At 35.0% G+C, this 24,904-nt stretch overlaps 2 protein-coding genes across 3 annotated transcripts; one reads left to right on the top strand and one right to left on the bottom strand.

Annotated features, from left to right (window-relative positions):
* Positions 1–5,409: 5,409 nt before the first annotated feature.
* emc7a (ER membrane protein complex subunit 7a) lies at positions 5,410–7,942 on the top strand. 2 transcript variants are annotated; one of them, XM_042743289.1, is made up of 5 exons: positions 5,410–5,835; positions 6,425–6,573; positions 6,667–6,805; positions 7,130–7,210; positions 7,285–7,942. In XM_042743289.1, the coding sequence occupies exons 1-5, from the start codon at positions 5,527–5,529 to the stop codon at positions 7,465–7,467; spliced, it is 861 nt and encodes a 286-aa protein (XP_042599223.1). In that variant the 5' UTR covers positions 5,410–5,526; the 3' UTR covers positions 7,468–7,942. The 2 variants fall into 2 exon arrangements, with proteins under 2 accessions (XP_042599223.1, XP_042599224.1); XM_042743290.1 differs by having other exon boundaries at positions 5,413–5,783; positions 6,454–6,573.
* Positions 7,943–13,722: 5,780 nt separating this feature from the next.
* LOC109092548 (muscarinic acetylcholine receptor M5-like) lies at positions 13,723–24,285 on the bottom strand. Its single transcript, XM_042743288.1, has 2 exons — positions 23,914–24,285; positions 13,723–15,200 (listed from the first exon to the last, which is right to left on the bottom strand). The coding sequence occupies exon 2, from the start codon at positions 15,179–15,181 to the stop codon at positions 13,877–13,879; it is 1,305 nt and encodes a 434-aa protein (XP_042599222.1). The 5' UTR covers positions 15,182–15,200; positions 23,914–24,285; the 3' UTR covers positions 13,723–13,876.
* Positions 24,286–24,904: the final 619 nt, after the last annotated feature.

The raw sequence follows: 24,904 nt of genomic DNA, 5'->3' as shown, positions 1-24,904 counted from the left end.
TTGTGTATATGGCAGAAACATACGGAATAATCAATTAAAAACGTAAACAGAAGATTAACACTGTTAACAGCAATTATGCAATCAAACTTATAGCAATGTAAAAACTTATAGATGTAAATTCCGTGGCAAAAAAGAGAAACAAATAATTACATAATTAGCGTAGCTGCTGTTCCAGCCAAGTAAAATTAATTAGTTTAACCCAAGTTAAAGAATAATAATGCACATTTGATCAGATATAACTGCAGTCCAAAATTATGAGATGCATTATTTGAATGCTTGGCAAAAGAGGTGTGTTTTTAATCTAGATTTAAACAGAGAAAGTGCGTCTGAACCCCGAACATTATCAGGAAGGCTATTCTAGAGTTTGGGAGCCAAATGCGAAAAAGCTCTACCTCCTTTAGTGGACTTTGCTATAAGCGTTTTTTGACCTTAGGGAGCGTGTTGGATTGTAGCGTGGTAGAAGACTAGTTAGGTACGCAGGAGCTAAACCATTAAGGGCCTTAAAAGTAATAATATTTTGTAACTGATACGGAACTTAATAGGTAGCCAGTGCAGAGACTGTAGTATTGGGGTAATATGATCATATTTTCTTGACCTGGTAAGGACTCTAGCCGCTGCATTTTGGACTACCTGTAGCTTGTTTATTGAAGATGCAGGACAACCACCAAGCAGTGCATTAGAATAGTCCAGTCTAGAGTTTACAATAGTCCACTCTATGTTTAATCTTTAACTGCCCAGGAGAGGAGAATAACAAGGTGGACATGGACACTTGAGTTTCTGCTGTGATCTTCTATCCTGCAGTCTTGTCTAGTGACTGATAAGCTTTGAAAGCTTTTTCATTCCTTTTTCTGTGCTACTTTTATTTTATACAACAGACATTAATATGTTTATTTCATTTGAATTTTAAAAGGATTGCGCACTCGGGTGGTTTAGCATTTAGAATTACTTTAAGGAGTTCTCATTTTGTGCGGGATTGGATTGCACCATCTTCTGGTCGACCATCTGTTTCCTCGGTGTGTGGTGGAATTGTTGATCACATTACAATGCCTTTTTCTGTCAAATCTGTTTGAAATCGGGAATTATCTGACCTTAATTTATCTGTAGACTTGGGAGAAAGTGTGGTCTAACCTCAGTCTAACCTAAAGTCTAAAGATCTACAGTAATGTCTAGTTAGATTTTGATTTAATATTTATATTTATATTTATATTTATATATATATATATATATATATATATATATATATACATACTGAAGGTCTGAACCCTGAGATTTCTGCAGATTCCTGTGGGGTTAAAATCATCTCATGTCATCCAGACGTTCAGTAGACCGTCATCTGTTGATGGTTAATCTACAAACATCTGACTGATGGCACTAAACATCTGTAAACATCTCACTACACGTCACATCTTCATCATGTCAGTCGTTCAGTTCTCACTCCGCAGGATCAAACATCCATGTGGCTTTGATTTGATGTCCCAGAATCAAACAAATCTTTGACTGGATGTTCTCTTCTGTCTGCAGTGAGAGCTGCATTGATCCATCTGATCCCACAGACACAAAAACACTCACTGTTTCTTATTAAAAACTGCCCTGTTAATGTGCCGTAACAATGCTGTCAATGTGCTTTTGTGAGAATCTCAGGGAAGCAACCCCAAAATGAAAACAAAACAAAAAACTGTAATTCATTACATTTTTATCAAAGAAAATGAATCTATTTTAGGGCCATTAGTATTTTTTTAGATAGAAATATTTAACCCTCATAATGCATTCAGCTTCATTTGACCTGGAAGAGATACATAAACATTTCTAAAAAAAAAATGCATAGTTTTAAGTAATAGAATGAAAATGTGCAAATTCTTTAATACCCTAAAAATACACTTTTTTTTAAAGATTTTTTTAAAATTATTTTTTAAGAGATATAAAACATATTTGTGTTTGGGTCATTTTTGACCCGAGTATGTATGGAGTACCATTCGTGTCAAAATTATGTTATATTTGTGTAAAAATAAAAAATAAACTAAACTGTAAAATAATTTTTTCCTTTTCATCAATCTATCACACTTTTGGACTGAATTTTGTTGATGAACATGAATATCTACATCTATTGTTAAACCATTGCAGCATGAAAAGCTGATAATTTTTCTCATCTGAAAGTGAGAGTTTACGTAAGTAAAATGAATTTATTTTGTTTGAAAACTTTTCAGAGTAATATTTATGTTTTTTATGTTGTTTTGTTAGAAATAAATATATAAGTTTCATAAATTTGGACTGTTTTTGAGCATGAGTTATAAATTCAAAGGAATTTAATTAAATTCCATTCATGCCATTGGTGTTAATGATAATTCTCAGATAATATATTTCATACAGTGATGTATTCAAATAAAATTTCTCACCAATTTTTAAAAAAATATATATTTTGAATCTTAGCTTTCGTTTTGTTTTTTTGTTTGTTTGTTTTTTGGTGTGGTTCATATATAATTAATTTCAAATAACTTAATTTTTTAATTAATAATAAAGAGGTAAATGCAGTGAAAATATGGTAACATTCAAACCTTTGATTTTTTTAAATATTCACTTGTTATTGAGATGTTGCTGATTAGATGCAGTATGGTTTTATTTGAAAAATAAGTTTGAAATTTTTTACAAAATAACAGTTCTTCAGGTCCAAACAGACCTGGAATATGAAAACAATCTTGAGATTCTGAATACATTATGATGAACTGGGGGAAGCGCATGCTCCTGAGCTCTGTGTTCTTTGGCTCTGATGATGTTGTTTAAATGTCTCTTGAGCAAATCCAGACATACGATTAAAATGACTCACGTCAAGAAAAGTTTCCCAAAAATGTTCTGAATCTCCGCTGTGGAACAGATTCTTTTGTTCCAGACGGCAGCAGCTGCGTTTTCATACTGGAAACCTGATTTCTGCACTCTGTAACCTGGTTAAAATCTCCTGATGACTGACCTACTCGAACACATTAAAGTTCAGATCAGGTTTAGGTTATCAGCAGGTTAAACACACTTACTGAGCCCACTCGTGGTTTCCAGGATGGGTCATATACTTACTATAAGCAATGGACTGGATCTACTGCATGAACTCATCACCGATCCGATCGTAATCCTGATTAAATACACACACACACACACACACACACATACTCTCACACGCCAGGGTTCCGAATCATTGAAATACTATTACAGTTTTTATTAAAAGTTCAAAAGGCAAATATATTTTTTTATTTTTCATTATTTATTAAAGTCTTACCAATTTTGTTGTGTATTTTTATTATTTTACATGTTCTGTTTTGTTTAATATGTTTATATAGTTTCCATTATTTATTTTATATGTTTATTTTGCCTGGACAATTAGCAGAAATAAAATAAATGATGCAATAAAATAACAATACTAATAAAAAATTACAAAAAAAAAACAAATTTTTGAAAATTACAATTAAAATGAAAACAGAAAATATAAAAAATAAATAAATCTGTTAATAAAAACTAATAGCATTATATAGGTTATTGTAGTTAACTAAAACTAAAACCATAAAGACATTTATTAACTGAAATAGAGTAATAAACATTTCAAATGTATTTTATTAAGGCTTATTGCCCCCAAAAATCAAATTTTCATTTAGTTTAACTAAAACTAAAATAAAAATTAATAAAAAAATAATAATAAAACATTTTTAAAAAATACAAACTATTAAAATGACAAAAAAAAACTTTAATTAAAATTTAAATGAAAATATTTAAAATAAAAATATGCTGTGATTAAAAACAGATGTTCTGTGTTCAGTACTTCAGCTCATAATCACATTATGATAATATTTTAACCACACACTGTTTAAAAACTTAGAAGTATACGACTTCAACATTGCAAGCTACACATGAGACGAGTGTGATGAAATACGCCTCATTATTGGTAATAAAATTATGCTTATGCCCGGTTAACAATTAAGAAGTGAACAGTGAAACCTGACAAATTAACTAATTTAATCAATGCATATAAACTGCTTTGGATAAAAGCATTTGTAAATGAATGTAAAAAAAGAAAGCAGCCCATCATCAGAAACCTCAGACACTTATATAATCATACCTGAACTCAAAACAGTGATCTGGGGAATATTGTGGTCGGTTGTTGGGTTTCGTTTCTCTAATGAGTTTCCACTGAAGTTGACAGCTGTATTCGTGGTTTCTGTCTCTGATTATGATATCATGGGCAACATTAGACAATCGGGTCAAAATGATGCGGGTCACCACTTACATATTTTGATCATGACTTGATTTGACTGCTTTCTGTATTTTTGTGCTAAATATAGATGCCTTAAAGACACAGCAGCCAAAACATCTGAAAAATAAAATTCTAAATATTAACAAAAACTATAATTGCATCTCCATGATACCAAAATAACTGTGATGTGACACTACATCCTACACAAAATCCACAAAATTATTATTAATCATTATTTTACCTTCATACTCCAGAGAGAGAGAAAAAAAAGCATGGGACGGTTTATGTTTGGCACTTATTTAATAACAATGTGCTCTGAACAGATGAGACCAGAGCGGAGATGTTTGGCCATAATGCACAGCAGCACGCTTGATGAAAACCTAAAGAGCATGTCAGCACAAAGCTTGGCTAAGACTGGATCATGCAACAGGACAGTGATGCCAAGCACAGCAGCAAATCTACAACAGAACGGCTGAAAAGAAAAGAATCAAGGTGTTTCAGTAGACCAGAGCTCATGCTGACTGAAATTAAGAGCGGTGCATAAACTCGAGTATAAACGGGAGCAACGCTGTAAAGAAGAGTGGGCCAAAATTCCTCCAGAACAACGTGAGTGACTGATAAAGTCATACAGTAAATTATTACTTCTAAAAGTGGATCTACATGAAACTGAATCATAGGGTGTCTCCTTAACACACGTGACTTTTCAATCTTGGATGTATTTTTGTTAAATAAATCATGACAGTGTGATATGTCATGGGTTGTTGTTTTATTTTCAAATTTTAAGACCTGCCAAAGACCAGATATATTTTATTTTATCCTCCTGACCTGATGCAGGAAATACATATATAATAAAAAACTCAAAATACTTCAAAATTCGAAATATTTAAATCATTAGATACTTTTACAGCTTTTATTAATATTTAAATACATTTTTATTTTAATATTTTGTTTTATTTTTATTTTTAGTCAAAGTATATAGTTTCTTATCATTATAAGTAACATATACAACATAATGCATAACTCACTTTGCGATTGAATAAATATTTTTTGTTTGTTTTACCACTCTGATCATAGTCTTTTCCTCCTCTCGTCTACTTCATTGAAACTGTTTATACTAAAATAAATAAATAAATAAATAAGAAGAAACTACGTGAAGTTGAGCACTGGGGTCTCACGCGCCCGGTGACGTCATCACGCAGCGCCTGTCAAACTTGAGCTGGTTTGTTTTGATCTCAGAGTGACAGCCGCTTCAGAGAACCGCTGTGTTTAGACCAAAACCGGGAACAACGGACCCGATGAAGATGCGCGTGCCCTCTCGTGCGCGCGCGTGTGTCGCGGCGCTGCTGCTGCTTGCGGTGCACGCGGCTTTCTCTCTAGACGTCAGACTACACGACGTCGAAGATGAAGATGAAGACGCGATGTTTACGACGCCCGAAGGAGACGTGAGGGTCCGGGTGTCGGGTCGAGCGCTGGTTCCGGGTGTCCGAGCCCAGGACTGGATCGCATCTGCTCGGGTTCTGCTGGACGGAGACAAACACGTGGGCTTCCTCAGGTGCGCGTGCACGTCAGGACAAACGCGCGTGCATGCCTATGCAGTGAATATGGTAATGATTCAGCACCATCCCAGCCAGTAGTTTATGGTTTCCAGAACGTTCTGGGAACGTTACCTTCTTGTTCTCTAATCAGACGTTCTTCTGACTACTGTGGGTTAGACAGGAACGTTTCTTTATACAACATTCCGCTAACGTCTGCAGAATGTTCTTATTTGGTTGACAAAATTAACAAAATTAAGTTGGTAAAAAATAACCATTCGTTCTCGGTACATTCATAGAATGTTTTGATTTGGTTCCCAAAAATAACCAAATGTTCTCAATACTTTCCCAAAAAACTAAACGAACGTGTTCAGTATGTTCCCAGAACGTTCTTATTTGATTCCAAGAAAATAAACAAACATGGTCAGTACGTCCCCAGAATGTTTTAATTCTGGGAACGAATTAAAACATTCAGTATGTGTTCAGTATGTTCACAGAATGTTCTAACTTGGTTCCTTAAAAAAAAAAAAAACAGTACATTACCAGAATCTTCAGATTTTGCCAAAAAACTAAACAAAACAAAAAACCAGTTGGGAACCAAACAGGAGTGCTCTGTGTTTGCTGGGATGGCTCTATCATCTGACCCTGTCCTGTACCGTAGTACCAGAGCAGTCCTGCTTCTTTCCGCAGAGATGATGGAAGTTTCACAGTCAGTGACGTTCCGTCCGGATCCTATGTTCTGGAAATCTCCTCTCCGACCTACAGATTCCAGCCTGTGCGTGTGGACATCACCACCGCAGGGAAGATGAGGTGTGTGTGGATACAGTTACTGCTGTAGAGCACACTTATACTGGATGCTTGTGTGAAACTAACCACAGTGGTGACGGTTCTCCGCTCGTGCAGGGCTCGTGTGGTCAACTACATCAAGACCTCAGAGGTGATCCGACTGCCGTACCCGCTTCAGATGCGCTGCATCGGTCTGCATTCATACTTCATCCCGCGGGAAACCTGGGGCTGGTCCGATTTCCTCATGAACCCGATGGTGCGTCGCTGTGAAATAGGGTTGGGAATCGAAAATCAATTCCAATTCCAGAATGGAATACTTAAGGTCAAAAATTGGATGATTTGTATTAAATTAAATTAAATTAAATTAAATTAAATTGAATTAAATTAAATTAAATTAAATTAAATTAAATTAAATGATTAAATTAAAATAAATAAATAAATTAAATTAAATTAAATTAAATTGAGAATAAACTGAGAATCGATAAGCAGAATTGGAATTGATAAAATTCAAACGATACCCAGCCCTTCTGTGAAATCACTCTCGTCCTGTAACCTCATGCTTTACTCTTCACTCTCTCAGGTTCTCATGATGGTTCTTCCTCTCCTCATAATCCTTCTTCTTCCTAAAATCTTCAACCCCAGCGATCCGGAGATGAGACGGGTATGAACTCCATCACAAAGCTTGAACGCTCTGCTCTGATTGATCACGTGATTGATTGATTGATTGATTGGCAGGAGATGGAGCAGTCCATGAACATGCTGAACTCCAATCAGGAGCTTCCAGACGTCTCGGAGCTCATGACCAAGTTCTTCTCATCCCCTAAAAGTCAAGGGAAGACAGGAGGCGGAGCTAGAGGCCATAAGGGTGGAGCTCCAGGTGCAAGGGGCGGGGCTTCAAGGCGAAAAATGAAAGATTAATGTGTCAAATGCAGAATAAAACAGAAGCTAAGAGCGTGAAAATGCTTTTATTACTCATTACGTTCAAACTCTTTAGGTGTATGTGCTGTGTTTAGTGAAGCTGATTCTCGACTGGATCATTGATTATTCAAGCTGCTTCTGTTTCACAATAAAACACAGTAACACTTTACAATGTCTCACTAGTTAATGTTAGTTCATGCACTAACCAACAAGCAATATATTTGTTACAGTGTTTATTAATCTTTGTGGGCATTCGTCAATAAAAAAATAAAAAAAAAAGAAAGAAAGAAAGAAAGAAAACACACCTGTTCATTATTCAGGGTTTCTGCAGGTTTTAAAAAGTCTCAATTCATCCTTTCACAGAATAAAGCCTTAAAAATGAAAAAAATGACATGTAAAAAAATAAGAAAAACACAGAGGAAGAACACCAGTTTTTGCAGTGTGATAAGAAGGTACAGTAAAAGTTATTTGAAATGAATTTCAAAGCGATGGAAATTTGTACGAAGTTGCATTTTCAAACTTGCTGATTCGACTCCTTAAATTTTCTTGAATTGATCTCGAAAAGGTCTTTAAAAAGTCTTAAATTGATTTTATAAAACCTGCAGAAACAGTGTTGTTTGCTCACAACTTTTGATTTTGGTATTAATACATTAATAATAAATGTTTCGAATGATAAAATTCACATGAACTTAGATTATGCCTCTGAATAAATTATTATAAACTATTGATTGTAGTTATAGTGTGTGTGTGTGTGTGTGTGTGTGTGTGTGTGTGTGTGTGTGTGTGTGTGTGTGTGTGTGTGTGAGTGTGAGTGTGAAATGAGCCCAGTGTGGCATTTATGGATGGAGACTGAATCTAAATATAGCGTGTGTGTGTGTGTTTGAGATTCTCCTTTGAGAGCGACATACCCTACACACACACACACACACACACACACACACTCATTGCCTGAAGTGACCAGTCACAGAGTAAACAGAAAGTTCAACAAAACACTGATCTTCATCAAATTCACTACAAAAATCACCAGAAAATTATGCAGAATATAAACAGTTTTATATTATGATATTTTTATATCAATTTGGCAACGCTTTCCACCCAAATAACTAATTATTGTCCATAATGACTGTCATTAGATGCTCGTTGCAATCATACAATCCTGTAACATTGACAGTTTTGTCCAAAATCAGCATTAATGATTCAGGGAAAATGATAAATGATAATGATAAATAATGATATATTAATAAATCTTGGGGGGGGAAATGTTAATGTTACTTTAAAAAGGCGATTTTCTTTATGCAGAATGTAGTTTCTCGTTTCTGCTGACTTCATCGGTTCATATGTATGAAAACAGACAGATGTTCATCAGTAAAACACAGACTCACGGCTGATTCCTGTGATAGTGACGGATCTCTGCCGGAGGTCTGGGTTCAGCCGGTAATCAGGTCATGATTCCGTCACTGGTGTTGCAACACAGAGTCAACGGCTGAAATGAATCAGATCATCTACCAAAGTTTTATCATGTATGCAAAATGTTTCAATACAAACATATTTCAGTCAAATGTAATTTATGCAATATTTAAAACATTTACCCAGGGGTGCCACATTAATTAATTGCTCGTTAATCTGTAAGTCGCTTTGGATAAAAGCGTCTGCTAAATGCATAAATTTAATTTTAATTTAATTTAATTTAAATTTATTAATCTAATGAATCAAACTCAACAGCTTGTTTCTTGAGGCACTCGTGCTTCAGATACAGAAATAACTAGTCTGAGTGAATTTAGAGCAAATTTAGTTCCACTAACCCATTGTGACATCTGACCCATCAGAGCAGATTTGTGTTTGAGGGAATAAAAGGAATAAAAGAATCAGAGTCAATCAATAGAGTCATGAATCTGTAGAGTCAATCAATAGAGTCATGAATCTGTAGAGTCACTCAATAGAGTCATGAATCTGTAGAGTCAATCAATAGAGTCATGAATCAGTGGAGTCACTCAATAGATACATGAATCAGTGGAGTCACTCAATAGAGTCATGAATCAGTGGAGTCACTCAATAGAGTCATGAATCTGTAGAGTCAATCAATAGAGTCATGAATCTGTAGAGTCACTCAATAGAGTCATGAATCTGTAGAGTCAATCAATAGAGTCATGAATCAGTGGAGTCACTCAATAGAGTCATGAATCTGTAGAGTCACTCAATAGAGTCATGAATCTGTATAGTCACTCAATAGAGTCATGAATCTGAGAGTCAATCAATAGAGTAAATAATCAGTAGAGTCACTCAATAGAGTCATGAATCTGTATAGTCACTCAATAGAGTCATGAATCTGTAGAGTCAATCAATAGAGTCATGAATCAGTGGAGTCACTCAATAGAGTCATGAATCTGTAGAGTCACTCAATAGAGTCATGAATCTGTTATAGTCACTCAATAGAGTCATGAATCTGTAGAGTCACTCAATAGAGTCATGAATCAGTGGAGTCACTCAATCATCATGAATCTGTGGAGTCACTCAATAGAGTCATGAATCTGTAGAGTCACTCAATAGAGTCATGAATCTGTATAGTCACTCAATAGAGTCATGAATCTGTATAGTCACTCAATAGAGTCATGAATGTGTAGAGTTAATCAATAGAGTCATGAATCAGTGGAGTCACTCATTAGAGTCATGAATCTGTATAGTCACTCAATAGAGTCATGAATCTGTATAGTCACTCAATAGAGTCATGAATCAGTGGAGTCACTCATTAGAGTCATGAATCAGTGGAGTCACTCAATAGAGTCATGAATCTGTGGAGTCACTCAATAGAGTCATGAATCTGTAGAGTCACTCAATAGAGTCATGAATCTGTAGAGTCAATCAATAGAGTCATGAATCAGTGGAGTCACTCAATAGAGTCATGAATCAGTGGAGTCACTCAATAGAGTCATGAATCTGTGGAGTCAATCAATATAATCAGTAGAGTCACTCAATAGAGTCATGAATCTGTAGAGTCAATCAATAGAGTCATGAATCAGTGGAGTCACTCAATAGAGTCATGAATCTGTAGAGTCAATCAATAGAGTCATGAATCAGTGGAGTCACTCAATAGAGTCATGAATCTGTAGAGTCACTCAATAGAGTCATGAATCTGTATAGTCACTCAATAGAGTCATGAATCAGTGGAGTCACTCAATAGAGTCATGAATCAGTGGAGTCACTCAATAGAGTCATGAATCTGTGGAGTCACTCAATAGAGTCATGAATCTGTATAGTCACTCAATAGAGTCATGAATCAGTGGAGTCACTCAATAGAGTCATGAATCTGTAGAGTCACTCAATAGAGTCATGAATCAGTAGAGTCACTCAATAGGGTCATGAATCTGTAGAGTCACTCAATAGGGTCATGAATCAGTAGAGTAACTCAATAGAGTCATGAAACAGTGGAGTCACTCAATAGAGTCATGAATCAGTGGAGTCACTCAATAGAGTCATGAATCTGTAGAGTCACTCAATAAAGGCATGAATCAGTAGAGTCAATCAATAGAGTCATGAATCTGTAAAGTCAATCAATAGAGTCATGAATCTGTAGAGTGAATCAATAGAGTCATGAATCTGTAAAGTCAATCAATAGAGTCATGAATCAGTAGATTCACTCAAAAGAGTCATGAATCAGTAAATTCATGGATCAGTAGAGTCAATTAATAGCTGAACCGCAGGAACGTCATCTACTGGCAGAAAGACTGCAACAAAGAGCGTCTGTGCAAATACACCTGGATGATGGTGAAACCCTCAGAGCAGCTCAAAGTGATTCACTCTGGAGACTGTGTGAGGGACGAACTCTGATCCACTCCACCAGATGCTTCATGACTGGGAAAAACAGCCCAATTATCCTTCACTCTACTTCAGGATATTTGTGTTTGTGGGAATTAAAGGATGTTTTAAACTGCAAAAAAAAAAAAAAAAAAAAAAGTTTTTTCACAGCATTTTTTGTCTTGTTTCCCAGTACAAACATTCTTAAATCATGCACATTTACCGTAGATACACAATGACAAAAGATAAGAAGAGAAACTGGTCAAAATGAAGTGAGATTATGATTAAAACAAGAGCTGCCACTGGGGTGAGAAAAATCAAGGAAAACTAATGTATTTTTTTTCTGATTCTGATATTTGTTTGGTTTTAACCCTCATAATGCATTCAGAATCTGTAGACTATTTTCACATTTTGTTTGTACCAGAGGAATCATTATTTTAGAATACAGTCATAATATTTGTCAATTCTTTGAAACCGCACAAAAAAAAGGGAAAAATAAAAATAAAAAACCTATGATGCAAATTAAATATTTGTCAATATTTATGAGAAATTTTATTTGAATGCATCATTGTTTGAGGGTCTTAGAAAGTTTACAAAGTTGTGTTCCATAATTAAAAACTATATATATTTTATCATTTTTAATGCATCACAGAGCCAAATGCGTTATGAGGATTAAGATTAAACTCTTCATTTTGATACATTTTTGTATCAAAATGAATGTTGCCTAATGTATGTTGCCTTAAGAATGTTTTGATGTTTGTACTGGAAAACAAAGCAGAAATACTGAGTATGAAAATATATATATATATATATATTTTTACAGCGCAGTGATACATTTTTATTACATATAAAACACATTAGAATCAATTATCTGGATCAAATATTTAATTTTATTCAATAAACATGTAATGTCATAATTATTTTAGTGACGAGTCCGAAAGGTGTGATATAAAGTCACACACGATCACGGGTTACAGGGAAGGAAAGAGCAATAAAGCTGGTGAAATAGAAAGTTCTGGCATCTTTGATCATCTTGTTTCCAGCACATCGAAACAAATCTTCTGAGAACCTATAGATAAAAATCACACATCATCATTAAAACTGTTTGTTTGACATCATCAACACGACAAATATCCAGAATCACTGCATCTTCAGAGTTGTTTCTGAGTCCTCTCTGTTCTTATAATGGCACGGTAAGGCATCTGAAGTGGTACAATCGACATCAAGCCTTTAAAATACAACATTAGCCCTTTAACACTGACAAACATGAGAAAAATCATCTCTGATGGGTGTTTGTTCTGCACTCATGAAACACGTTCCTTCATCATATTCTTATGATATTGACATGTGGGTGTTTATTTCCATAAAGGATTGATGAAGTAAAAACATCTCAGAATCCAATGATGAACTTACAGCGACTCAAACTGTCTTATTATTAGTTATGGCAGAGTTAAAGGAATAATTACACAAAATTCACTGCTAGAGGAGTTTTTAAAAATAAAAATTGGCTGTAAAAATGCAGAAAAAGTTGAAGCTGTCAAAAATCAGACAAATGACAAACTGACTCATTCTGCATCATCTGACAGACTTTAGCTGACTAATAAACGGGCGATCTGGCTGCTGGTATACATTGCCTTAATAATACAGAGCTGGTTGAAAATCAGCAAATTCATCCATTAACTGAATTATTCCATCCTCAAATATAGCAAAGATTTGATTAAAGGAGCCATTTTCATGGTACTTTTGAGACCTTTATGGAGCTTTTTGTCATTTTTAGACAGTTTTTATTGTTGGAATAATTAAGATGTTAAATGTTTCTGAAAGAAGTCTCTTCTTCTCACCAAGGCTGCATTTAGTGATCAAAATTCAGTAAAAATTATGAAATATTATTACAGTTTAAAACAGCTGTTTTCTGTGTGAATCTCTGTTAAACTGTAATTTATTTCTGTGATGTGCAGCTGTATTTTCAGCATCATTACTCCAGTCTTCAGTGTCACATGATCTTCAGAAATCATTCTAATATGATGATTTGCTGCTCAAGAAACATTTCTAATTATTATCAATGTTGAACACAGTCGTGCTGCACAATATTTTTGTGGAAACTGTGATACTTTTTATCTTTCAGGATTCACAGATGAATAGAAAGTTCAAAAGAACAGCATTTATTTGAAACAGAAATCACTTTTGTAACATTATAAATGTCTTTACTGTTACCTTTGATCAGTTTAATGCATCCTTGATGAATAAAAGTACTAATTACTTAATAAAATCTTTTGAATAGCAATGCATCACGGTTTTCAACTGTTTTCAACATTGATAATAATCAGAAATGTTTCTTGAGCAGCAAATCATCATATAAGAATGATTTCTGAAGATCATGTGACACTGAAGACTGGAGTAATGATGCTGAAAATACAGCTGTGCATCACAGAAATAAATTACAGTTTAACAGATATTCACATAGAAAACAGCTGTTTAAATTCTAAAAACATAAAAAAAAAAAAAAATTCAAATAAATGCAGCCTTGGTGAACAGAAACAGTTAAAGCTGAATGGTAGTGCATTCCTTCAAGGAAGTGAATCTGTGCAGTGAAGTAGAGTTTGTCCTCAGATCTCTCTCAGGTGAGTGTGTTTCCGGCCGCAGGCTTCGGTCCGCACCAGAACTGCTTCTCCTCGGGCCGCTTCTTCCTCCAGCGGCACAGCAGCAGCATGCGGAAGGTCTTCTGGAAGGTCTTGTTGCAGAGAGCGTAGCACATGGGGTTGACGGTGCTGTTGACGTAACACAGCCAGTATCCCAGATGCCAGAGCGAGAGCGGGACGCAGTCGGAGCAGAAGGTGGAGACCAGCACCATGATGTTGTAGGGGGTCCAGGTGAGGATGAAGGCCAGCAGGATGGCGCTGAGAGTCTGCGCCGCCTTCTTCTCCTTGATCAGAACCATCCTCTTCCTCTTGGTGATCTGGCTCTTCAGCGTGCCTTCGACAGGTTTGGAGGAAGACGGTGCGTTCACAGACTCGGCAGACGAGAACGAAGACGGCTTTTCCTCTCCATTAGCGCTCTTCGTAGAACGAACGTCTTTGAATTTATAAGAAATGCACTTTTTGTTTCTCGTCTCTTTGAAGACACAAGGAGAAGCCGAGCGCTCTTCATCTTCGGATGAAGCGTAGCTAAAGTTGGTCAGCTGCTCGTCTTTTGAAGTGAAACATGAACGAATCTTTTGATTCGGTGCATCTGGATCATTCAAAGAGTTGACTCCTTGAAGCTCGGCCAGATCTTTGGTGCGTCGCTCGGTTTCCTTGTAGATCCGACAGTAGAGGATGGTCATGACGGATACGGGAATATAAAAGGCGGCTATCGCCGTGCCAAAAGTGATCACAGGTTCAGAGAAGAACTGAATCTGACACTGTCCTTCAGGAACCGTTCGCTTTCCGACAAAGTACTGCCAGCAGAGGATGGGCGGAGCCCAGAGGACTAAAGACACGAGCCAAGCCAATCCAATCATGATTCCCGCTCGCTTCGGCGTCCGTTTGGCGCGATACGTCAGCGGCCTGGTGATGGAGAAGTAGCGGTCGAAACTAATGACCAGCAGGTTCATCACAGACGCGTTACTGGCCACGTAATCCAGAGCCAGCCACAGATCGCAGGCCACACTTCCCAGAGCCCAGCGGCCCATGAGGATGTAAGACGTGTAGAGGTTCATGGAGAAGACGCCGATGATGAGGTCAGCGCAGGCCAGGCTCAGCAGGTAGTAGTTGTTGACCGTCTTCAGCTGGCTGTTCACCTTGAAGGACAGCATCACCAGAACGTTGCCCACGATGGTGATGAGGCTGACCACGGCGGAGACGGTTGCTATGGTGACCGCCTCCCACAGGCTGTGCACGCCAGAGACGTTTGCGCTGACCGTGACGTTCTTCTCTCCGTCCATCGTGACTCACTCGCATCTCCTGAAGAAACACAGATCAGAACCACCACTGAACGTGAGAGTCTGGATGTCCAAAACAGGGTTATCATCTAAAACTATTAAAACATTTAGGCTAATTAAAAAGACTCTGAAATATATTAGATGAAACACTTAAACTTATTTCAGTTAGCAAGGCAACATTAATAATTTTTGTTGGTTTGAAGTGCCTAAAATGTATTAACAGAAAATAAATAAAAACTCAAACTAAACGAATAAGTAAATTAATAAATAAAAATAAACCTAAATAGTCTGGATCTAAGAGGACGAAAACCTTATATATACTGTATACGTATTAGATGAAAAACTTAAACTTATTTTAGTTAGTAAGGCATCACGAATCATTTTAATTTAAGTACTTAAGATGTCTGAAAATAACTGAAAATAAATAAAAACAAAAACTGAATGAATGAATGAATGAATGAATGAATGAAGCAAATTAGTAAAGACTCAGAATCTTTAATCCATGGTTATTATTGTTAACTTAAAATAAGAATTAAAAACATCTTTGTTAATTGAAAAAAAAGTTGAATTGAAAGATTAATGTTACATGAAAAACTAACTAACTAAATTATTTAATTAATTAAATTAATTAAAATTAGAAATGCAACAAATTCAAATAAATTGAAGCACAAAAATGTCTAACTGGAAATAAACAAAACCTGAACTGAAACAAACCTAAATAATCTGGATGTTTATTCCAGGGTTATTTTTGTTAACTAAAACTAAAATTCTATTGTTGATAGAAATAAAGCTAAAATATAAATATTAAATGTTAAATTAAATTAAATTAAGTGAATATGAGAAATGTTGCCTTATAACTAACTGAAATAAATTTAAGTACTAAAAATGTTTAAATAGAAATAAATGAAAATGGAACTAAAATACTGAATTAAAAATAAACCTAACTAGTCACATTTAAAAGAAATTAAACAAAAACTAATATAAATGTTAAACGAGTTGAACAAAAGGACTAATAATTAAATTTAAATAAATGAAAATAAATGAAAACTGAAAAAAATAAAAATATTAATAAAACCTGTAATACTATGTATATATACTTAAATAACACTGGTTTAATCTTAGAAACTATTATTTTTAGAAACATAATCTAAAGAGACTGTTAAAGTGTACACTTAAATGTCTCTTAACTGCTAGAGTTTTTAAAAAGAAATTTGTAAGATTTGCTTGTGAAGGTTCATTGATTTAGTTCATCAGAATATCATCATAATCATCTAAAAATAAATTTTAAATGACAAGAGCTAATGTAAGAACTATTACACTTATTGTCTTCTCATTTGAAGTCATTATATCATCCCTTTCAAAATAAAGTCTAGAAATACAGTAAATGCTTGGTTCAGTGATCATCAGTGCCTCTAGAGGGCAGAACTGAGATTTCATTCAACATTTCATCTGCATCTGTGAGATTCACAACACACAGTCACCAGAATCACACCAATAACCCGTTCACTGCTATAAATCATCTGCAGATATTAATACATTTCACACTTTACCAGCCTCTAAAAGAGAATCGGTCGCTAATAAGCATGCACTGTGATATCAGGAAATATTGTGCATTTATTTGATATTTGCAAAATAAAAAAATAAATAATAAAAAAGCATTTTGTCAAAATGCACAGATGATTTTGACTGACTGTCAAATCAGGAGATTCAGTCAGATGGTGCAATTATTACATTAGGTGTATTAATTCTGCAAGTGAACGGCGCACCAATTAAAACCTCAACTCTAATTTCACAACATTAACAAACGGCTCACATAAAAGGTAGAGTTTTGCAGAGCAGCTGATGGAACAGAACACTCTGATGGACTCTCATCGCTGATGCCTCTGGCTTTTTGTTTCCAGGGAAACGGAGGAGTGATTTCTTTTGAATGATAAATCAACATTATCTAGTCAAACGCAGAAGACAAACCAAACAAACACTCGAGGACGAGTGCATGTGCCTTCTGGATGTGTTTAACGTGACACAACGACACAGATGTGAACGGACGGATCAAGTGTGATGGTTTAAGTACTGAAGATCATTTATGTGTCTCTGCAGCACAAAAGCAGTCTTAAGTCTCTGGGGTATATTTCCAATAGACAACAATACATTGTATGGGTCAACATTATTGATTTTTCTTTTATGGCAAAAATCATTAGGATATTAAGTAAAGATCATGTTCCTTCAAGATATTTTGTAAATTTCCTACCATAAATATATCAAAACTTAATTTTTGATTAGTAATATGCATTGCTAAGAACTTCATTTTGAACAACTTTAAAGATGATTTTCTCAATATTTAGATTTTTTTGCTCCCTCAGATTCAAAATATTAAAAATAGTTGTATCTCAGACAAATATTGTCCTCCTAACAAACCACACATCAATGGAGAGATTATTTATTCAGCATATTATATATTATATGTCATATTTAAATCTCTCCCTCCAGGGTCAAATATAAGACCCGCTGTGAAACAAAAGATACTGGACATCCACAAAGGCATTAGTTTGAGATGTTTAATATCAAGTCAAATCTGAAGAGATTTCAACAGCATAATTGCTCGAAGACACTTGAGCACAGATTCTCTCATTATATTATTGACCTCATCATGACGGATGATCACTCAATCGCTCAGTTCTGAAACAAGCACTAAAACCCAACTATTTCACACATTTCTCTTCAACTGACTTCATACATGTACTGATATCACTGATAACTGAATCACTGATAACTGAATCACTGATAACTGAATCACTGATAACTGAATCACTGATAACTGAATCACTGAATCACTGATAACTGAATCACTGATAACTGAATCACTGATAACTGAATCATTGATAACTGAATCACTGATAACTGAATCACTGATTAACGGAATCACTGATAACTGAAATCACTGATAACTGAATCACTGAATCACTGATAACTGGAATCACTGGATAACTGAATCACTGATAACTGAATCATTGATAAACTGAAATCACTGATAACTGAATCACTGATAACTGAATCACTGATAATGAATCACTGATAGAACCTGAATCACTGAATCACTGATAACTGAATCACTGATAACTGAATCACTGATAACTGAATCACTGAATCACTGATAACTGAATCACTGATAACTGAATCATTGATAACTGAATCACTGATAACTGAATCACTGATAACTGAATCACTGATAACTGAATCACTGATAACTGAATAAGGGCAAACAAACTATTAGTTATCACCCAAGATCCCTAGTTGATTCATTACAAGAACTGAAAAAAAAAAATGTGTATCACAAGCTTCCTGAAATGTTACGTTTAAATATGCAAATGACACATTATCTATTTATTACATTATCTAATATGCACTCATTTGCATACATTTCCAGCACATAAATCTGAACATTGGATAAAGCCAAATGATTTTATCGTCATATTAGAGTTAAAGATTTTTCCAAAGAGGATTTTGAATTTCTGTTTTTATCACTCCATAAATCAGAAAATACTGTCAGTAGATAGAAAACAAACACAGTTTCACCATGTTTTGGGAGTAAAATGCAAATCATTTGATTTCGAACTTTACGTTCTTTTAATTCAGAGCAGGTTTGTGAATCTTTTTCCTGATTTCTTTCTTTTTTTCTTTTTTTTTTACGCTACAGAAGATCACACCGTTAGCCTAAGGCAGTGTAGTTATAAAAACAAAACAAAGAGAAAAGAAAGAAAGAAAGAATACACAAATACAAATCCCTTAAGAAAATTAAAACCACAAAAACAGGTACGGCATGATGATTCTGAACTGCTTGAATCACTTTGAAAAGGAAGGTACCACTAAGATGTGAAGAAATCCGTCATACAGGGTACACAGCCACTCAGCCTTTTGTGGAACTGTAAGCTGTAATATACAGTATACACGATATAAGCAAAATATACACTACCGGTCAAAAGTTTGGGATCAGAACGATTTTTTATGTTTTTTACTGGCTGCATTTTTTTGATCAAAAATACAGGGGAAAATGATGTAAAATTATAACTTTTTCTAGAGGACAGGACTAGAAATCAGTGGTTAAGTTGTATTTCAACACTGTTCCAGAACAGTTCAACCCAAATATTCAGAAGTGTGCAGCACATTTTACAGAGAACGAGGACTGGTTCCTGTGAGAGTAGCCTGCAATGCCGGTGTCTGTTTCTATAAAGTGGAGTAATAACAACTTTGCAAGGACAGTCTGGCACTTCTGACTCACAGCCTGTAAGTATGTTTTCATATTTAAAGAATTTGCCACTGATGATTCAAACACATGTTTTGAGCAGTGTAGAGTAGAGCTTGTTGTTTGTTGTTTCTCAGATCACAAATGCAGACATGGTTTTATGTTTACGCAGCGCGATACGCAACGCAACATGTAAAAACACAGTATAAGTCATTATAATCAGTAATTATGTCCCCACTGGATGCAACAAATGCCTTGTTTGTAATGGGTTTTACTGTTTTTGTCTCGTCGCGCCGGTACACAGCATCACATATATTAAGGTGTGTAACATTTCTGTCACACGCTTGAGGTATTCGGCCAATCACAACGCACTGGATAGCTGGCCAATCAGAGCACACCTCACTTTTTCAGAACGATGAGCTCTGTAAAAATTGACGCATTTCAGACGGCGGGGCATAGAGGAGAAACTATAATGTACAGTATATTTTGAACCTTAAACCGCATAAACACATTGCATTAAACCAATACACAAGATAATGTTTTTTTTAGCAACATCATGTGACCCCTTTAAAACCTAATTTATTTCTGTGATGCGCAGCTGTATTTTCAGCATCATTACTCCAGTCTTCAGTGTCACATGATCTTCAGAAATCATTCTAATGATGATTTATTATCTGAGCTGGAAACTGTTGTGCTGCTTCATATTTCTTTGGAACCTTCGATTCTTTGATGAATAAAAAGTTAAAAAGAAGAGCATTTATTTAAAAAAGAAATCATTTCTAATAACATACAGTTCAAAAGTTTGGGGTCAGTGCATTTTTATTCTTTTTTTTTTGAAAAAAAATTATAACTTTTATTCAGCAAGGATGTGTTAAATTAAGAAGTGATAGCAAAGATTTATAATTTGCGTAAATGCTGTTCTTTTTAACTTTTTATTAATCAAAGAATCCTGAAAAAATGTATCGCAATTTCCCCAAAAATATTTGCCAGCACAACTGTTGCCAACATTGATAATTCAGATAATAAATCAGCATATTAGAATGATTTCTGAAGATCATGTGACACTTTATACTGGAGTAATGATGCTGATATAAATTCAACTGCGCATCACAGAAATAAATTATTTTTTATAGGATATTAAAATAGAAACCATTATTTTATTTTTTTTACTGTTTTACTACTTTTGTTAACGTTAAGGTCCAGATAATATATCATTCTGAATAGAGTTCATATAAAATGTTATTTACAAGATATATACCAATAAAAATTGTGAGGTCATGTACTCAAGACAAATTTTCTTTCATATAAAGTGGGCCACCCCACTTTATCAAAAATCATTCTGCATCTTAATTAAAACATGATTTATTAGCACATATTATCAGGAAAACATATTTAACAACAAATTTAAGAGCTGCAGTGTAATGAAAGCGACAACCTCTGAGAGTCAGTGTTTCCTGTCTCACCTCACTTTCTAGCGTGTGTGTGTATAGTGTGTGTGTGTGTGTGTGTGTGTGTGTGTGAGAGAGAGAGAGAGAGAGTGTGTGTGTGAGTGTGAGAGAAAGAGAGCATGTGTGTGTGTGTGTGTGTGTGTGTGTGTGTGTGTGTGTGTGTGTGTCTGTGAGTGTAAGAGAGAGAGAGAGTGTGTTTGTGTGTGTGTGTGTGTGTGTGTGAGTGTGTGTGTGTGTGTGTGTGTGTGTGTGCGTGAGAGAGTGTGTGTGTGTGTGTGTGTGTGTGTGTGTGTGTGAGTGTGAGAGAGAGAGAGAGCATGTGTGTTTGTTTGTGTGTGTGTGTGTGTGTGTGTGTGTGTGTAAGAGAGAGAGAGAGAGAGAGTGTGTGTGTGTTTGTGTGTGTGTGTGTGTGTGTGTGTGTGTGTGTGTGTGTGTGTGTGTGTGTGTGTGTGTGTGGTGATCTGACCCGTGTCTAATGTCCCTGAGCTCTGCAGTGACGGTCAGACTTCCTCCAGCGCTGCAGTTTGAGTCTCAGGTGAAGCTGCTGACGCTGAACATCCTGCAGAAAACTGCAGCTCTTCCTCATGGTTCAGCAGTGCAAACATCAAACCTTCTTCAGTCAGAAATGAATGCAGAATAACAGGCTTGTATTCTGAGAAACTGATCAAAATGAAGAGAGTTTCTCCTCTCTTGCTTTTTTTTCTGAGCCACACATCTTGAACTCACTTCATTTTGGTCAATTTATCTTAATTCTCATCTTCTTTTATTTTGCATCTCGAATGCATACTGATTTAGGAAACTTTAAATACTTGTGCTAGAAAACAAGACAAAAACCATCAGTTTTTGCAGAGTTAAATGATATAATGTTTTGTGCAATGTAGTTTCTATGATAACATTAATCTTAAACTTAAGCTATACATCTAGTTTAAATCATTTAAACATGCTTTTTTTGTTTTTTTGCAACCCCTAAACTGCAAAAACTGATGTTCTTTGTTTTCCAGTACAAACATCTAAACCATCTTAAATCGAAATGGTTTCATCTGAGGTGCAGAATGACATGTTAAGTCTTGTTTTCTGAGTAACTGATCAAAATGAAGCGAGTTTCTGCTTTCTCTGACCCCAAAGGCAATCTTGGATCTTGATTTGAGAGACTTCAGATGCTTGTACTAGAGAACAGCACAGCATCTTTTTCATGTGTTTTCGGGAGACACGATCATTAATATTTCCATGAATGTTCTCAGAATGAGCTTGATAAAAGTGTTCTCCTGAATGATTCAACAAAACAACACAAAACTCACTCGCATTCTGAGCTTCAGGGCTTTTGCTCTGTGACCCTGCAAACGGGCTGATTATTCAGATTATTGGGGAATATGCTCTGTATTCATCATTCATAATTCATCAGCATGCTTTAAACGGGTCACATCATACATTATTTATAATTTATTTTTGGTCCTGAGGTCTCAAGTTTGTCAAAGTTTTGGGAGTTTTTAAAATTTATTTTAACGCTGTGATTCTTCAGAAGGAACGGCTCAAGCTTTCATACGTCTCAATGCAACAGTTTCAATATATATCGTTACAATACAATTTTTTAAATCAAAATATACTTTTTAAAAGCATTTAAAATATATATTTTCCCCTCCATATATTTTAATCTAATCCATGTGTCACATCTGAAGAAAAATGTTATTCGTCTCTAACATGTGTGAACATATTTACACATTTAAATAAAAATCAACTATGAATAAATGCTAAATGCAGGCTACTATAAGACTGTAAATGTATTTTCTCGCCCCTGGAAAACATTTTGTGAAACTAGGTTGAAACTATATATATATTCTTCTTGGTCATAAAAATGAAACAAATATTGAAACATGAAACCATTTCAGTGTTTTACAGGCATTTTGTTAACCTTTCTACAACCTTTGATGAAACATTGTTTCATTTCTTCTTTGAAACTTTGAAACAAAAACTGACACATTTCAGCATTCAAAGTGTATTATCGCTGGGGTAGAAAACAATATTAAGTTCACATTTGTTCATCTATCATCCTAAAGACCCTGATCGTAAATTCAGCGACTCTTAACTATGGCTGATTGAGCGTGTTTTTTTCCAGCGTCTCAGGTCAGATCTCTGCAGGACTCGTTAAAATCACGGCTGAGCGACTCTAATCTGTGTGATTAGTCCTGATGGTCCAGAGGAAACCAGAGACGGACAGAAACACTCTCCACACTAAACTCCACCGCAGTCTGAGAAACTCCAGACAGAATCCTGTTCTACAGATCCAGATTCACTTCTGATTCATGGTGAATGTGTGTGAACGCACATGTGATCTCCTGACAAACAGATCCCGACAGATGACTTCACACAAGCTCTCGAATCTCAGGTCAAAAGCCAGGTTGGGGCAAGTTGTCACAAAATATGTTTTAATTTGATATTAATTTATCAGTAACAATTTCAGTTTGCCAAAACAATGATTTGATCTTTTTGTAAATTATTTATGGATTTAACACATTTTTATCATTGGTTTATTATTCATATAAAACATTAAAACAAATAAAAAAACTATACAATAAAAAAAAAAAAATAAACAAAAAAAATACAAAAAATAAAAAAGCACAAAACAGAAAACAAAGATATTTTAGCTTTAGACAGAAACTGAAGTCAATAAACAGCTGTGACAAATTACCCCACATAGCTGTGTTTGTCATTAATGTCAGGTTTTAATTTAATAAGAATTAATCAGACAAATCAATCAGACAAAATAACAGTTTGACAAAATTGAAAATTATGATATATATATAAAATATTAATAAATACATTTTGTTAAAAAATAAATATCATTATTTTTATTATTCACATGTTGCTGAAAAGAAAAAAAAAGCTTTAACATATTTACTGTTTATAAAAACTATATTTTACAAATAAATATATTAAATATATAAATAATATATTTAAATTAAAAAACGTAAAGATGAAAGGAGAGCAACATTATCAGACAGACAACTTTAGACAGATATCCAAGTCAATAAACAGCTGTGACAACTTACCCCACACCGTGTGACAACATGCCCCGCATCTGAGCTCAGTGTGCGTCCAGTAATCTTGAAGTCCAGATTTGAAGGTTTGTTCACCGGAGGGAAAAGTGTGACAACATGCCCCTCTCTGGCCTGTTCTTTACAGACTGAAGCTGTACTTACAGAAACCTTGTCCGGCAGCAGATGTCCTCAGGTAAACATGGTAAACGTCTGTGGTTTTACTCCTCCAGCTTTTATAAATCCAGTGTGAGTGAAATGTTCCATCAGAACACAAGTGGATCTGCAGATAAACACACTCACACTAGAGAGAAGATCAGGAGCAGAAATAATGAAGATGCTGAGACCAGCAGGAGAGAGACGAGAGTGCTGCGTCCTCCTCACTGACCCACACACACACACACACACACACACACACACACACACACACACACACACACAGCTGACGCTCTGAGAGACTGAGAGAGAGAGAAACAGGGAGAGGGAGGGGAGAGAGAGTGTGTAACAGTGTTTTTTTTTTTTAAATGTGCATGTTTGATAAATGTTATATGTATATAGTTATGAACAAATGTTCTTGCAGTGACATTAATAGAATATTTGTTCAAAGCCTTCAATAGAAAAAGTAATCATGTTTAATAATTTTCTCAAAACTGTAGCATGAACCGTTATCTATACACTGTGCAGGGTTGCATGCTCATCAAATGTTTTTAAATGTTTTAAATGCTCGTATCAGAGAACATTCAAAAGTAACTTTCCAAAAATGTTTAAAAAATTATGTTTCTTTCATGCTTGCATAACCAAGAAAAAAAATAAAATAAAAACAAAAATAAACCTTTGAAATAAAAAGTAAATACAGCAATCAGTTTTCATAACAAAATTACAATGAAAAACAAAAAAAAAAAACAGGCAGCTGTGGTTGTCAGAAATTTACAGTGAAAAATATAGGCTTCACCGTAAAAAAAATGGTAGCAACATTTTAGGTTTTACAGATATAACTTAAATTCAC

The sequence above is a fragment of the Cyprinus carpio genome, chromosome B17 (assembly GCF_018340385.1).
Source record: "Cyprinus carpio isolate SPL01 chromosome B17, ASM1834038v1, whole genome shotgun sequence".
In the NCBI taxonomy this organism is placed as follows: Eukaryota; Metazoa; Chordata; class Actinopteri; order Cypriniformes; family Cyprinidae; genus Cyprinus; species Cyprinus carpio.
Note: the sequence above shows the minus strand (reverse complement) of the source record. Positions and strands in the feature narration are given on the sequence as shown.